Source organism: Necator americanus, chromosome II (genome assembly GCF_031761385.1).
Source record: "Necator americanus strain Aroian chromosome II, whole genome shotgun sequence".
Classification (NCBI taxonomy): Eukaryota; Metazoa; Nematoda; class Chromadorea; order Rhabditida; family Ancylostomatidae; genus Necator; species Necator americanus.
This window is the reverse complement of record NC_087372.1, coordinates 8,338,598-8,355,715: the sequence shown is the minus strand read 5'-3', so window position 1 is coordinate 8,355,715 and position 17,118 is coordinate 8,338,598. Positions and strand designations below refer to the sequence as shown.

General features: G+C 41.7%; 1 protein-coding gene across 3 annotated transcripts; it reads left to right on the top strand.

The window, feature by feature from the left end:
• Nucleotides 1–101: 101 nt before the first annotated feature.
• RB195_017159 (uncharacterized protein) lies at nt 102–13,611 on the top strand (the record flags this gene model as incomplete). Of its 3 annotated transcripts, XM_064184030.1 has the most annotated exons (10): nt 4,026–4,167; nt 4,593–4,930; nt 4,988–5,105; nt 5,776–5,870; nt 7,394–7,493; nt 8,993–9,076; nt 9,140–9,301; nt 10,645–10,784; nt 10,847–10,924; nt 13,498–13,611. In XM_064184030.1, the coding sequence occupies 10 exons, from the start codon at nt 4,026–4,028 to the stop codon at nt 13,609–13,611; spliced, it is 1,371 nt and encodes a 456-aa protein (XP_064039912.1). The 3 variants fall into 3 exon arrangements, with proteins under 3 accessions (XP_064039911.1, XP_064039913.1, XP_064039912.1); XM_064184032.1 differs by lacking the exons at nt 4,026–4,167; nt 4,593–4,930; nt 4,988–5,105 and adding exons at nt 102–206; nt 332–479; XM_064184031.1 differs by lacking the exons at nt 4,026–4,167; nt 4,593–4,930; nt 4,988–5,105; ... (5 more) ...; nt 10,847–10,924; nt 13,498–13,611 and adding exons at nt 102–206; nt 332–479; nt 543–577.
• Nucleotides 13,612–17,118: the final 3,507 nt, after the last annotated feature.

Here is a 17,118-nt window from a genome sequence, read left to right as displayed (position 1 = left end):
AAGTTATTGGAATGACGTTCCCCCTTTGAATGAACATACTTGCTGCTTTGCTGTATTCCGCAAATAGAAGTCAGAAATACTGCGGCAATCGTAACCTGTTGATGTTGTCGTGTTTCTACTATTCTGCCGTTGCTCTGGAGGTTCATTCCCATCTTTACAGTATTTGGGAGCTGAGCGACTCCACATCATCCATGATTACAAAGCTAGTGGGTGTTTTAAACCTTTTTTTGAACGTTAGGACAGTGGTTCTTTGGGAGAAAAGTAGAATTCTGGAACTTTTCATGAATCGAGCTTTTTCATTGTGGTTTGCTGTCTTTATTTACGATTTCAGTTGGCATCCAGCGCATTTGTTGTTTCGGTTACAACAAAAATTCTCTTTGCCGTCCAGATCACTTCGAAGGAGTGGTCATGTGGATTCAATCGAGAGCAAGCAAAAGATACGTTTGATCTTTTTGCTGAAAGCTGCCAAAACTACGCAGGCGAGCAGCTTTATTTGAGATCGAATACTAATTAACAACCTATGTGCTACATTCTACTCTTAGGTCCTATATGTTTTATACGATCAGTACGTCTCTGATCACAACGTTGTCTTTTTTTTTTTTGTTATTTCTGGTTGTTTTTGGACAGGGGCAGTTAAGTGTCCTCTAGTTGAACTGTATTAGAGCTGCATCTACATGATACATTTTGGCTACTTACTACCAGTAACCTTGTTTGGAAAGTTTGGTGAAGTTAAAGCAGTAGGAGTTCCAGCTCTATCTTCCTTTCGTCTCTTGGTAGCTTTAGCGAACGTGTCATAGATCCTCTAAGATTAATGCTTAGATTTTAGGGCTCTCACTGACTCAACCATCCACTTCCATGAATGAGTTGTCGATTGATGAACTATCGCCTTCTCAAATAGGAAGCCATTTGTCACTTAAGAATCGTATTTGTGCTCAACGAACGCTTTTGCGCTCAAAAGTACTGTTCAATTACAGCAATTCTGTGGGTCCCTTCCCCTCCCCACCAATTAAACTTTGCTCCTCAATTGATAGCAGCACCACTTATTCCTTTTCTTTTCGTCTTCTAGACGTTTCAAATCTGAATTTTTTGCTCACTGTAATAAAATGAGGCAGATGATGTTCTCACAGTAGCCTATCCTCTTTCCCCTTTTTTGAATGGGTAGTCTTTAAAGGTTAGAAATGCTTCGAAAATGGAGCTTTGGATGATTTCGAATCACCACAGACACAAGTGCTTTCCACCTCGCAGACATTCTTCACTTTTTAAACGCAGCATATCACGAAACTGACGTAATTGGGAAACCTGTGGAGAAATGTAAAGTTTGGGGTATAGATTATGAATATGTGCGTGACCTCGCGCAATTTTCCGTCATCCTCCTGAAAACAGTGCGAGAAATGCCCTGATTTCTACGTAGTATATTAGAACGCACAACTCTTGTACATGTTCCCGTTCCTTCAGCGGCCTATTCATTGGTTTTACTCGATTATATGCTGAGGAGTACTCACTGATACTTCACCGCTCGTTCGTAGATACGGTGCCGTTATAGAAACAACCGTCCTTTTCCACACCTTTTTCAGGACGATTAAGGGAAATTGAACGGGAACATGCTCATACTCGTTCTCCACAAACTCTTAATCTCTCAACATTATTGATCTTCGACCACTCGTACGTGGATGCGGCGCGTGGAAAAGGGTGGCGCACTCTCATCGTACTTCGTATTAACAAACGCCGTTTCTAACACCATTTTTCATGATGATTAGGGAGAAATGAACGGGGACATGCTCACACTTGTAATCATCACTAACAGCTCTGTATTTCCCCAGAGGTTTCAACTACGTCGGTTTTGTGACACTTACTTGCTTTGATACTTAGATGGCCCGTCTTCACTGAACGTGAGGGGTCCATCATCTTTTTCAGTCATTTCGTTCCCTCGCCATCCTATTCCAAGATAATCGCAACTTTCGTGAGTGGCGTTGACGAGGTCCTTGTACCGTATCAAGCAGAGCTCTCAGCTAGTCTATCCGAACACGTCGCCCAGTCTCGTTGGCGGCTTCCCTCGAGGGCGTTTAGCATATCTTGGGATCCACTCTAGCGTTCTGTTAGTCCATCTATCGTCGATTTTTCTCATAGTGTGACCAGCCATTCTCTGCTTAGCTTTCGAGAAATGTATATTAGATATATATATATATATATCCGCTGGGTCGCGAAAACGTGAGATTCTCTCAAGTAGGGGAGACCGGCTCTATGCTGCGTGCACCGGTTGGACTTCAGAAGACATCCTTCAAGGGCTGGGGTAGTAGCTTCCTAGACGTGACTGCGGTGTCTGCCCATAACAGAGACGCTGGAAGAATTGTAGAGTCGAGCATATGGGTACGGAAATGTTTTTCTGTCAGTTGATCTGTAGTTTCCCTGACGGGTTCGAATGCTGCCCATGTTGCTCTCATCTTTCTATTAATTTCTTCCTTTAAGTCGTTCTCCATATTCATGAACGTCCGAGGTATACGCATGACGTTTCCACAATTTAAGAGCCTTCAAGTTGCTAAATTCTCGCAGTAGACGTTCTTCATGAAATGCTTTTCGAAAGGAGAACGATGTAGTCCCCAAAGCGAAGGTTTGAAAGTTCTATGTGCCCTTTCATTCCCATGGAAGTGATTTCATTGTGTATTGTAATGCAACCGTGAACAGCTTTGGCAGTATAGTATCACTTTTCGGAGGAACGGTGAAGAGGGTCCCGGCGGATTCTTCGCGAATGTCTCCGAGGCATAACGTGCCCAGTGGATATGCCGGCGGATACGCGAACATACCTCGACGAGGTCACGCTCCAGTCGTTCATGAAGACTGTCGAAATTACCGAATAAGTCAAAAAATAATAGGGTTAGACAGAAGTACATGGGATTTGTGTGGTGTTCTAATAAAGAAAGGGAGTGAGTTTTTCTTTCAGAAAGTCTAGAAATCTTACCAAATTTGAACCCTTTTTCTTCCTGTAAGTTCCCAGAAGTCAGAGATACAGAAGGTCCCTCTGTCCAGAAATAAAGTAGGCTACAAAAAAGCTTGGGAGTTACAGGATAACGATAATTCTCATTACTGTTGAGTTACTTTTGAGAGCTGGAATGTTCCGCTTTAACGAAAATTTCTATGCACGTACTTTGAAGCTATTAGATACATCCTCATCTCATACTTCAGAGGATTTCTCTTGCTTCTGGTACGATTACTAAATTGAGATCACTCCACGTTACAAAATTGCAGTGACTGTGTCTGATTCTCCAGAACAATTCAACAGATAGTGAATTATATCCTAGCCGGTGATGCAGCGTATGATTAGCGGTAGGTAAGCAGAGTCAGCTATTTAGGTGCCAACGAAAGTGAATCTCTTTAGGACTCACACCATCGCTAATTGCTCTGACGAGGCATGACCAGGGCATGCTGGAAATTCCGCCGGGACCCGCTTTACACGCACCCCGCTTGTCGTACCCCTTTTTACTGGGTATGGTGAGGGGACGGTGGAAAAGCTGTATTGTAGTGGTGCATCGATCGTAGCTAATGCATTGGCATTGGCTATTGTTCTCACATGAGACGTTTCTACACCTTGATTGCCTAGCACTGACACCATTGCATTTGTTTCCACGCTACCGAAGCGTTTTCTCATAGTCGACGAAAGATAGCAGAAGCAGAAGGTATTATTCCCGGCGTGCTTCTATGACCCATGACGGTCATTCATGTGGTCCATCCAGCTGAACTTCTGACGGAATTCTATTTGTTCTTGATGCACTTCATTCAGAGTGCTAGATGTGCGCATGATGATGATCTTCGTGAACACTTTGTATAACACGCTCAGCAAGTTTATCGGACGGTAGTTTCGCAGTTCCTTTCGATCGTCATGGTCAAGAACGGTTTCCGAGGTCTCGGATCGTTTTTTAAAAATGAAGATAGGACGTCATGTACGCCGCTAGCATCACATGAAGCAGATGGGCACCAACCCGAAGAAGGTGTTGTGCAATAAAATCAGGTCTAGAGCTGTGCCAGGTTTCATGGTCTTGATCGCGACTGGCGGTTTCGAAAGGAGAATCGGTGGTCGGTCTTCACCAGTGGAGATGATCGATCTTGACAGAGGAGCAGAAACGGAAAAGGTAGAAGCTATTCGTGAAGATTTGCTTCACGCGACAAGAAGAGGTGCGAATCCCGTTTTTGCTCAGCAAGGCTGTTGGCGGAATATTATTGTTCGCGGAGATCGCTGTGGCACTTCTTTGGGATTGTACTTCTTTGTGCTGGTTCTAGAATCTTCTTTTGGGTGTATTTTAGAAGATTTCCTGCAAGGCCTTTTTGCAGCTAATGTTTGCTAGTAACAGCCCCATCTACGATGCATTCGGATCAAGCCTCAAAGTCCTTCTTCTTTCCTGCAATTCCTTGGTGGTCTTCGACATTTGAGCCAAGTTTTTCCTGCGCGGCTTCGAGGCACGTTCAGCACATGCTCGCTGTCCACTGAGCAGCGGGTCGTAGTCCACGTTTGTGTCCTCCTCGATGTACCAGTCATCTTGGGACGGGGAATCCTCGAGTATGCAATTGTCGTATACTACTTATTTCTTCCCTCGTTCCAGACGTAGCAGATATTCTTTTCCATTGTGTGGCAAACTCGTATTTTCGCACGAAGGAGACGGTGACCAGAACCAGTACAAAAAGATGGCACTACCGAGACATTAAGAAGACACCACTTCCGGTTGGTGAGTATGCGGTCGATCTCTGCTCTAGTCGTGCCATTGGGCGATTCGCATATCCACCGATGATGGTTTTTCTTCATGAAAAGAAGATTCCGATAAAAGAGGCGAATGGCGGACAACAGCCAGATGAGGCGATTGCCGTTTTCATTCCGGACACCCAGTCCAAATCTTCCGATCCTGCATTTCTCTTCTGTGACCTTTTCTTATTTTGCGTTGAGGTTTCTGACAACAAATTTGTAAAAGGACTTCTCGTTACGGATCACAGGAAATGACAGGATTTCGTGAGAATCGACAGAATAGACGACAGATGGGTGCACAACAAAGCCAACATCGCCTACATTGGCGACGAAAATTTCTCCCCGCAAGTGACGAGTGTGCCGTCATTCATTTGTCGTAAGTTGCGCCTTCTGCTCCTGGTCTTGCAGAGGAATCACGTGGAATTTTATGTGCACTGCATCTCCGAGAAGGGCATGTAGGTCAACGTCTGTGGGCACTGTACTGACGTTGTAAGTACAAAGTCTGGGACAGACTCCTTGGTGAGTCGTGCATGTCGGTCTGGTCGAGAATCGAAACGTCCTAAACAACCTGGGATTGGATCGCCTTTCACCGGTTGCCATTCCGTTCCAACGTCTGAGACGTGCGTCCTCAGTGTGCGGAATGCTGAGGCAGTGTGGATGCTGAAATGGAAAGCGGAGGCTTTCCCACAAGTAGCTCTCCCGTGGCGAGCTTAGCTTTCACCACACGTCGTCGCCACCTTATATGGATCAGGGAGCCACCTTGTGTCATTTTACAAGGTGGTGGTGAATCTTGGCAGTGGTTTGCTCTTAGCTAGACTTCCTATTCCGAGACGTCGGAATGTTGAAGCCGTCGGAGTCCTTCTCAGTTTGGAAGGCTCTGCCACTGGACGTACCTCCGCTGTGCATCGCAGTTCGACGCCCAGAGTCACCTCTACATCAAATGAGGCGGTAAACCATTGTTTCCTGATACTTTGCCTTTAATTCTTAATTTTCGTTGCACTACCTCAAATTAAGCTCGAAAATACCGTTACAATTGATGTTTTCAGCATCGGTGAATCTTTGCTGTGCACGCCACAAAGATTGTTATAGTTCGCGTAAAGGATATCAACCTTGTAACGTTCAACTATGTTTGTGCTTGCAGGTGAGTGAAATCTTCTTCTACAACTCAATTTAAAAAATAGAGGCTTCACTGAAGTCCTTTCATTAACACACTGAGGACCTCCCGTGTTTGCAATAGTTTAGTATACGTGACGTTGTTTTTTCCGTCTTTTGTGTGCGCCTCACGGGCACGTCCTATTGACATAACGGGTAGTAGTTTTCCAATTGGTTCGTCCTTAGTTGTGCTTATTTGCTTCTCATCTTCTATGCAAAATAGTTAGAAACTATGCGACGCATTGGTAATTCGTATTGTCCTATGTGCAGAAATTTGACCCAGCTAGTTTCTTTTATTGCTCTCATGGTATTAAAGGCAGCATATCTCGGACTTGACGACGTGAGTCTTCTGTGGGACTAGAGTTCAGAATGTAGATTACGAGTAGCAGCGTGGCCAAACTCACCTTCACCTCATTGTCCTCAAAAATGGCGTGGGAAACGGCCTTAGTTAATACGAAGTACTTTGCAACGGGTAACCCTTGTACACGCGCCGCTTCCACAAGTATGGGGAAGGAATTCAATGAGGCCTTCTCAGCTGCCTATTCAAGTAAAACCAGTGAATTATACAAACTAAGACGGTTCCCACATAGTTTTTTCAGGACGATTAGGGGAGTTGAGCCTGACCACGTAGTTGTCGTAATTTACGCGGTGCGGAGAAAGTATTGATAGTAAAATCAACTTCTACTACAATGTCATAGATACAATATTACAATAGTTTTTATTGAATACGATTAATAACTAAGTAGCAATTGGTGTTCTATAGTTCATTTTTGATTCGGTCTCCTTTTGCCTTGATATACTCGCGGAGACGGCGCGGGAAGGCATCTACGGTACGCCGCGGGTCGGAGCAACCGCATCAAGATTGTTCCATTCACCGGTCAGAGCAGCTTTTAAAGAAGCGGTTTTTTTGTAGCTCTTAATGTGCAGCTTCTCATGGTCAATACTTCGAACTGATCGTTCAGCAATTCCGATTTCTTTAGCTTTCTTTCTCATTGACCACTGTGGGTTCCTTCGAATGCGTTTTCGGACCTTTACGATGTTTCTTCTCGTAACAGCTTCGATCGACGTTGCTTCATTCCGGTAGAAAGATACACAGTTGTAACAGCTGTATGAAGACGAGCACAATCAACTGTGCCTCTAGTAGTTTCGAAAAGTTTGATCGATACACCGTTGTATGTGGAAGTGCAAGTGTTCGGACAATCGACTTTGCTTCACTCCGGTATGGAGACAATTGAACTGTGCTTTGAATTACCAGTAACTACTATTACCTATAACTCAAAAAATACTTATTGATAGAACAATGTTTAGACCACAAAAGGCAAATATACACAAAAACATCCACACCATAAAAAAACGCACAAAAACATTAAGAAAGAAGTTATCAATACTTCTTCCGCACCCCGTATAACCTGATCTCAATATTGTCTCACAAAGACCCCAGCATCGTCAGTTTTGTGATATGCTGGTCTTAGAGGGATATGCATTTGCACATATAATGACTAACTTTCCTAGAGACTTATTACTAACAATGATGATATTTGTGGGCACAGAATATATAGAAGCTGCACGATCGCACGAATGTTTGGACCGACAGTATACACAAATCGGCCTGGTAGTTTTTTTTTTTGTTTGTTTGTTAACTGTATCCGATCTATTGACTATTTTCTAAACAAATGCTGTTAATCGCAAGCTACGCTAGCTAGCTAATTTTGTTCAGAAATAGTCAGTAGGTCTGATGACAATTGTCATTTGTCATTTAACCAAAGACACAATTTTCAGACAATAACAACGAAATCCATTGAGCTTACGGGATTTCTCATTATATAATACTACCAGTCTGAACGTCCGGCTAAAGCCGGACTTCAGACTTTCTGTGGTGTTCGCTCCGCTCGCCATTACTGATTAATGAAAATAAACTAATAATACTGACATTTTCTGTAAAATCAGAATCGTGTTTTTCTAACAACGTTTTCTTCTTTTTTTTTCTTTTTCCTAAAGAAACTTTAGGCTAAAGATTCCATAATTTCCATGGTTTTCTTTGTAAACGCGTCAGTTTTACATTTGGAGAACATTCAAACTTCACCTTTAAGCACTCCTTCGATACCAATCTAAAGTAGACACGACTTGGAATCATTACTCAAAGTATAGGTTTCCCTCTTGTTTCCCCCAACAGTTATCACAGAATGACGCTTCACATAAATTGAAGTGAACGACATCATCGTACTGATAAAGATAGCATTTTACATCAAATCATGTAAACAGTTAGCTGCTATTTAAGCAGCAGTTAGCATTCGTGTTTCCACTTTCTGAAGAACGGAAGAACGAAGTCGTAGAGGTGAAAAGGAACACGGAAAATGGGTATATATATATATATATATATATATACACACACACACACATACATACACACACACACACACACACACACACACACACACACACACACACACACACACACACACACACACACACACACACACACACACACACACACACACACACACACACACACACACACGCGTGGCAGAATAAGCCCTTTATTATGTATTATTATATTATATTCAGCTTCGTTGATTGTTATAGTGGTGTCAAAACGACCTGAAAGCCGGTGCAATTTCGTGTAACTGGCTGCAGCTGGTAAAGTCAGCGGTCATGATCGAGCGGAGACCCTCCCTTTTTGCGAATTGACTGCAAAGTAAGGGTAAGGTTTCACCCCGATCGCTGCCGCTAGCTATATTGCGCCACATTGAGCGCAGTCGCCGACGCTGCCCCCAGAGCTTCATTAGCAAGGTTAAAATGCTCCTATGTGTCTTGAAGTTGGGACAAAAATATCCGAGTATCGCAGTCTCTATCAAATTCGACAGCTCTACGGTGTCGCCACACGGTATACTTGGACAAGTGCAAACTCGTCATTTTGCGTACGATGCCAAGTCGTCCTTCAATATTCATAGACGCATGCGAATACGCGCTAGATTTACCGTCGTTGATGGAGCTCTGCGGACTCCCTACGCAACTGCATCACACTTCAGGCCGTTTTGACCTAAACTTATTTATGGAAGTGGAAAACGTTTGGTATCAAAGTTCTCAATGACCGAAATCAATTGCTTTTAGAACTTAGCTCCAAACCCGTTTATCCTGAAAGGCTCCAGAAAGGAATTGTCGATCATTTTTACGAAGAGTGTGGTCAGCTATCCCGTGCGTTAGAAGCTGATGAAAGTATTTTGATCGACTTCTTTGCTCAGATAACATACATTCTAGATACGCAGAACGTATGCGCTACATATTACAATGATTGCTTGAAGAAAGAAGACGTTACATATTGCGAAAACTATCTGAAGGACTGCTCCAATCGATGTGTTGCAACAATAAATACCACCAAGGCTTGCAGCATTGCACTGGAATCGATGTTGAACAAACTAGGTAGTGAATTTTAACTCAGATGCCGCTTAGATAGTTGCCTCAAAGAAACCTGCTGTGGTATTTGAATATTCTTATTCTAAAAGTGATCCTTAACATTTCGGTACATCCCTGAACTGCTGACGAGGTGATTTGGTATTTTTCAGGAGAAGAAAGAGCACGTACTTTTAGATCATCGTGCGCTCAATCAGTAGAACATATCTTAGGCTGAATAGAGGTTGATATGAGAGTGATTTTAGTTTACAGGAGCATCTAACCGCATTTTCAGTAAGATTTTAGTTCGAGAGAACAATGATTCCAGAGTTCACGTCTAGAGATCAAGACGGATCCTGACTTCTGTTTTGTAATGCACTCGAATACTTCTTGTCTTCCATTTCCAAATGATAAAGGGTAAAGTATGAAGTGTCTGGCGTTAATCAATCCACATGGGATGTGCCACCACGTTCACTTCGATTGAGAATCGTTTGAGGTTTACGAACGTGTAACTGGCCTATATAATGACGTGAAGCTAGCCGAAATATCAAGTCAGTGTTTTATCCTTCCGGACAAGTCTGGTGCCAATTTATCGATCCCGGAGGGATGAAAGACTTGCTGAGCACTAGGGCGGATTCGAACCTACGATCGATCGTGCAGGCAGCGCAACCTCTTACCGACTGCGTTACACCCGCCCTGCCCGGAACTTGATTCCAAGTAATAGAGTTTGGGAATCACTTAGACTTTCTGTATTCACAAGGGATTAGAACACAGAAGCCACGAGTGATATTTTAAGTGTTGGTAGCAAACACAGCACTTTTTTTCTGCGCCGTGGTTCAGATGCGCTACAATGCCATAATTGCCATACTGTGGTTGCCTTACCTCTCAATATCTCAGTACTAACTAATTATCTAACTGGATTATTTGAGATGCAGTCATTGAGGTCGCAATATCACTTTGTAAAGTTTCAGCTTTTTCACTTGTGACCAGAGCTCTTCTAGAAGTTCTGTACTAAGGTCCAACACTGAAACTAAGCTGACATCCTCCAGCAGTTGCTGTGTTGATGCTGCCCAATGTTGCATCAAAATGATTGCTCTCAGCATATGAACTTGATTTTGCTAGGAAACGCCAAACTGTAGCTCAAGTGAGTCTTAAGTGTAGAATTGAAGCAATCTTAGAGAACAGTACATCGCATACTTGGTTCAGTTACTATCTCACTGGATAACCGTTACGGGGAAGAAATTTTTGCATGATCTTAGTGTGTAAAATGTGGAGCAGTGTCTTTTTATCATTTGTTTCTATACTTTTCATCATTTTTGAAATTGTTCTGTCTCGCGTTATTTTTTGCTGACGCAGTTGCTAGTTGCTTTCAGGAGTTCCGATTGGAGCCAGTGCTGAGGAACCCGTGGAAGTTTTTTCAACGAAACAATTTCTGTCCACACCACATACGCATGAGTTTTCACATGACGCAACGCTTTTACACAATGCCGTTCTTTATGGAATTATTTTTGTGGTGAAAAGGATAATTTTTTCTTGTCGATTCTCACTGATAATTCATTTAATTTTGAATTTCAGCTCTGCGGTGTTGTGTTGATTCAATGTATTTTTCTATTTCTAGTACACAATCGAATTGGAGCTTTCAAACGAGAAATTGTGAGTTTTTTTTTTTCGAAGTGAATTTACGTATAAAATGTTTCTAGTCCCAGTTTTGAGTCTGCTACATCGAAACCGAAGGCAAGCCAACTTGATCACCTTGACTACCTTTTTTCATTGAATTTTCTTTGATCAAGCGGGCGCCAGTACTTCTCCATTTGCTTCAACCGGAAACAAGAGTTGCCCAGTGGTTTCTCCTTCCGCGAGGGACACAAAAATCATAAAACTTCGTTTTAAAGGACCTCGTAAAGAAGTCTTACAGTCGGGTAACCAGTTTTCCTGTAAGGCGTTTTGTATCTTGTGGAACCCAACCTTTACTTTCCTCGGGAAAGGCGGCGCCGTATGTAATCTTCGATCGCTGGTGTAGGACAGAGTTTCGGAGCTTCTCTCTCAATTCAGTGAAACGGCATACTCCTAGCATAACCATTTCGATTGAGCTTTCAATGACGATGAGCGAATTTTTTCCTGCTTGCTAAGTGCGCTTCTTAAAGGCATCACTGCACGAATCTGAGGTGGTACGGATTTCAGGTGAATTGCCGTAAAAAACGGCCCGGAAGATACGGCTTTGGGCGTTCTGGCGCACTGTTTTCTTCAAAAATTTCGACTGAAGCGCGCCAGCCTTGTGCGCCGACGCATCTTCCGGGCTGTTTTCACAGCAATTAAGAAGAAATGGACGGAATCACCCTCCTCTCTACAATCTACTATCCCTTATAAGAATACTCCACCTGAAATCTGCACCACCTCAGATTCGTGGGGTGATGCCTTTAAGGGTAGATCAAAACAGGAAGGCCGATAGTGTTAGAGGGGTGAGCTCAAATCACATCAGTGCTGAAGTGATTTGACTAACCATAACGAAATGCGCTATGAAAGCCAATACAGTTTCTAGTCTTAAAGATAAGTCTAGTCGAAAAAAAAATTGTGGTGAAGATAAGGCAACGAAAAATGCGCATTATTTTTGCACCAACCTATTACATGTTGATTTCGGAGGGAAATTAAAGAGCTAGGAAAATTAAGGCATGGAAATACATCCACAGCTGCCGCTTTGATGGCCGTAGCATCGAGTCTGCTGCATCGAAATCGAAGAAAAGTATAGCAAAAATTAAGACGTTATAGTATTGATAGGAAATTGAAGAGACTAGAGGCTTCATAATAGAAGGAGGAATATGAGTAAAATTGGCCAGAAAATTAATAAAGCTAAAATTTCATAAAGTTATACTCCAATCATACACATCACTTGGATGTTCCTTAGTTGTGATTTCATGAAGAGTAATGAGGATCACTTATTGCGTCATATTGCCTCTTAAAGGCATCACCCCACGAATCTGAGGTGGTGCAGATTTCAGGTGGAGTATTCGTATACGGGATGGGAGACTATGGAGAGGGGGGTGATTCCGTCCAATTCTTCCTAATTGCCGTAAAAAACGGCCCGCAAGATGCTGCGCCGCACAAGGCTGGCGCGCTGCAGTCGAACTCCCTGTGCAAAATAGTGCGCCAAAACGCCTGAAGCCGTATCTTCCGGGCCGTTTTTTATGGTAATTAGGAAGAAATGGACGGAATCACCCCCCTCTCCGTAGTCTCCTATCCTGTATACGAATACTCCACCTGAAATCCGTACCACCTCAGATTCGTGGGGTGATGCCTTTAAAGGTATCACCACACGAATCTGTGGCGGTACGGGTTTCAGGTGGGTTATGCCTATACGAGGTCGTAGGCTGTGGGGAAGAGGGTGATTCCGTTCACCTCTTCCCAGTTGCCGTAGAAAACGGAGGATGAGGCTTCGAGCATTTTGTGGCGCTCTTTACGAAGAGTTGTATTGGAGCACGCCAGCCTTGTGCACGCGCCGCATTTTCAGGGCCGTTTTTTAAGGCGATTAGGAAGAGATGAACGTAGTCTCCCTCTTCCTCACAATCTACGACTCCGTAAAGGCACAACCCATCTGAAACCCGTACCACCCTAAATTGGTGGGGTGATGCTTTGAAACCAGTTGTCGCTGAGAGAGATGCTAGCGATCAAGGTGGGATTGCTCTAGAATGTGGTGGTGCAATTGAATGTTGAAATATCACATCTTTCTCTCTTCACTATGTTTTCGCATTCGAATATCTTTGTTGGTAACCATCTTTTCCATCTTATCGACAGTTGTTACTTGCGTCTCCGAAATTTTCGTAGTAATTTTGGAATGTCGTAGCAATTTCAAAATGTCGCCTAAAGTATAATTTGGAATGATTCACAGCTATGCTGTAGCACGCTCTCAAATACCTATTGAAACCATAGAAATCCAAATTTTGCACATTTTGTGCAGCAGTTCAATATTCTATATTTTCAATAGGTAAGCTGGAAGAACGTAAAAATTATAGCATTCTCTTAAAAATGTTTCATTTGTACCACTAATGAGTCGTAAGTTTAATGATAATCGATATCACTTCTGGTTTTTCTTTCGCGACTGTGCGGTTTATACTGATCTTCGGATATTTTGGTGGACTTAAATATTTGCAATTTTTCTACAGTTGATATGATTTCATTCCTTCTCATACATGTAGTTTTTATTGAACCATACTATTACATTTTGGTTTCAGGTAGAAAGTAAAGAACCAGGAGTAATACGTAGGAAGTCGTCTACAGCTGCTTCTGCTCAAAGCAGCAGCTTGACTGCTGCGTCGAAATCGAAGGAAAATGTAGAGAAGAAGTAAACTTGAACTGCGTTTTGTTCTTGAGAGAGTGAGACAAAACTTATATGCAAAGTCTCTACGTAATTCAACTTCTAATTTGTTTAATATTATGCAAGCAGATCTGTGTTTAACTTAATTGTCAGATAATAAAATGTGAATGCTGTGTGAAGGAGGACATATCGACACCTTTTATTCGATCTTTCAAACGATTCGGTCCTATTCACTAACGATCGTTTGGAAAAGTAGGGTTTTTGTTATGTGATCTGAAATAGTCCTGATTTCGAACTTATAAGAACTTGTAGAGTTGTAAGATTATGAAAATCGATCTTTCCAGCTCTAGAAATTTTCGTAACAGTGTTTGGGATAAGGCTGCTTTAACATGCAACATTTTATCTGGAAAAGATATAAATAGATTTAGCTTCTCTCAGCTTGTGCTGTCAGAAAATAACTTGACAACTGTCATTAGGTAATTCATGGACGTTCTTTATATAGCGACGCTACAATAAGCTACAATAGCAAAAAAAGGTAAGGAAATATCTTTCTATCTTAGCCAATTATTTCTCAACAATTTACTATGTTGTAAAACTTTTCATGATTTGTTTAGAAGATCTAGCAATATGTTGGCATTCTACATCTCTTGCGACGAACATGTTTACGTCGTACGGATGACTGGACGGATGGCTTCTAGGGCTTCTAACGATTCAAGAGATTCAAACGTTTCAAGCGCTTCGAACTCCACTGCCTTCGCGCCTCATCTTTGCCCATCACGATTGGCTTTACTGACCGACAATAAATAGACTCTTCTTCAACAAATGACTGGACTCCTTCATTTTCCCTCGTCGTTCAATAGTTCTGGTGCATCCGGAATATTCAATAGTTTAGAAGAATTCAATAGAGAAAATAAAGGAGCGACTGGCAGATTTATTCTGTAATATTCTAATATTCTCAATAAATTTTTATTATTTGTTAGTGCAGTTTCTTATAACTACAATCCGCATGACCATCTAAACAAGGAAATACTAATGTGTGTTATCGAATGAAGCAGCTGCTGATCTAGTCCTTGGTCCTCATTGATTTAACCCTATAATTAAGATTGGGAGAACTTTACAGATTCAAAATGAAATAAAATAGTGATTTCTTTGATATTGGTCATATTATATAATTTGTTTCAAAAATTTTTGTTATCGACTACTTCATCGATTCATTCAGATGACACCAAGGTCTACGGTTACGATGGCACAACCCTATTCGCTTTCCCTGAAGCGAACTCCGCCTAGGAATGGATGAAATTAAGCCGTCTGACCTTAGCCGGACCACGAACCGCTGTTCCCTCGGAGCTGCAGCCGAACGAGTGAAGTTGACGAGATTTTGGAGAAGAAAACTTCCAAACTTCCCAAGTCAGATGTTTCGGGAATATTTTATTAGAGACTACGGATTGGAATTTATATTTCGAATCACTCCTTGTTGATCATCCTTACATTTTTTTCGAGTAATATAAATGCACATTCTTGGCTGCGATTGCATGTTTCGCTCGTTTTATTACGCCAGAAACCTTTGAGATAAAGTGTATTGTGAACATTCCTTTTTTCAAATGTCATTCTTCTTTTTCAAGTCGTTTACATGGTTTGTGTTCTATGAAAGTCACTGCTTCACCTATCAAACACTCCTATCATGAGACTGTTGTCTTAACAGTAAGAGAAAGCTGCAATAAAGTCATACAGATAAGCGAGCTATCTTTTCTCATTATTGGATCTCAAAAACTTTCCGGCAATCATGTTTGGGATTGTGGCAACGAAAAAAAAAATCACGCCGTGTTTCTACGCTGGGTAACGTAACAACAGCTTTTTCAAGGTTCCCATGTCTTTAGCTCTCACGTGGGGCAAACAATGTTCTCTAAATTGATAATTCTTCTCATGATAACGATCTTAAAGCGGTTTTACAACACTCACCTTAATTTTTCGGTAGTATAGTGAGGCAATGGTAGAGCTCTTCAAGCACTGTGATGAAAGCTCGAATATTCTATTTACATAGACTACGAATCACTAGAAATTAAGTTCGAAGAAAGCTGCTATTTATCGATTTGTTCATAAGCTTAGAAAATGTGGTCACCCGCACTTTTGTCTATCTGGGCGACCGTGACGCGTCCGAAGCAACTCGCAGACTGTTTTGTCGTGAACACGCCCCCTCTGCTCTCCGTACTGTAATCAAAATGCGCCCGTCGGGACAAAAATAAATAGCGGTACTCCGGGATATTTTGTAACTTCCGAGTGAAAGCAAGTTATAAAGTTCCTTAGGACTTATCAGCGAGACATCGAGAAAATCTACTTCTAGTAGCATTTTCATTGCACACTTCCCTCCTCTTGATTTTATCTGTATTTTGATGATATACTAAATGTTGACGTTTAATTCGAGGTAAATATTCACATTGTTCATTGCACAAGTATTCGAAGCATTTCGACCGTTCGAATGCTCGAATATTCCAGTACACCTCCGCTCTGCTTGAATTTTCTTATTTTTGATCAACGGATAAAAAAACAGTATTCGAGTATGCTCAAAATCAGTATTGCACTGGGGATTACTATGCGTTCGGATTTCAGTTTTCACTGAATGTTTGAAAAAATTCCATTTTTAAAATAAGAACAGTGAATTTTTTGACCTCAGCTTGAATATGCGGGATCGATAGTTTCAAAATTTAGAAGCTGAATATTATTCATTTGTTCGAATATGTTTTCTTGTACAACACTGGTAGTAATGTATTCGGAAGTTCGATGTCTTTGCAGTAGGTGTTGGGTGGTGTTAGGTGTCTTTGAAGTATTGAGCAATCATATCCTAAGATACTATGTATTATCGATTGGTCGCTTCTACCGTGAGATTCATAGAAATGTTTTGCATTCCTGAGCATTTTATTATTCCTGTGTGTTGTCTTTGTTGATTAGAGAACAATGCCAGCTTATGGCTTGTGTTTTATGTCAGTTTTTTTCTTAAACCAACACGTGGTTTCCTATCAACGCCTCTATGATGTCGTTATTTTTTTGTGAAAGGTTGTCCGTTCATTTCCATTGCTAGGGTTTGTTCAGATTGAAGAACGTTCAGAGTAGCAGTGTGCGAAATTCCTGATCTTTCGATTCATAAACTTATGTTTTTTTGGAATTTGAACTAGAAAATTGGAAATGTTGTGGGGGAAAAGAAGTTTAAAATGAAAATGAAAAAAGATACCTGACAGATTGGGGTAGTCAAAATAGTTACTATCACTTTTTTTCTGGTAATTTCTCAGGGTCTCAGCAGGGAAAAATACATAATAAAAAAAAGATAAAGTCACTGGCGTATCAATGCACTTGGGATGCACCAACGCGTTGTACTGGAATTCGTAATCGATGAGGTTTTGGAACATGATGATCAACCGATGATCAAGTCAGTGTTTTTATCTTCCCAGACAAGTCTGATACCAATTTGTCGACCCTGGTGGGATGAAAGGCTTGGTTTGCACTAGGGCGGTTTCGAACCCTCGACCGTGGAGCTACAACGGAC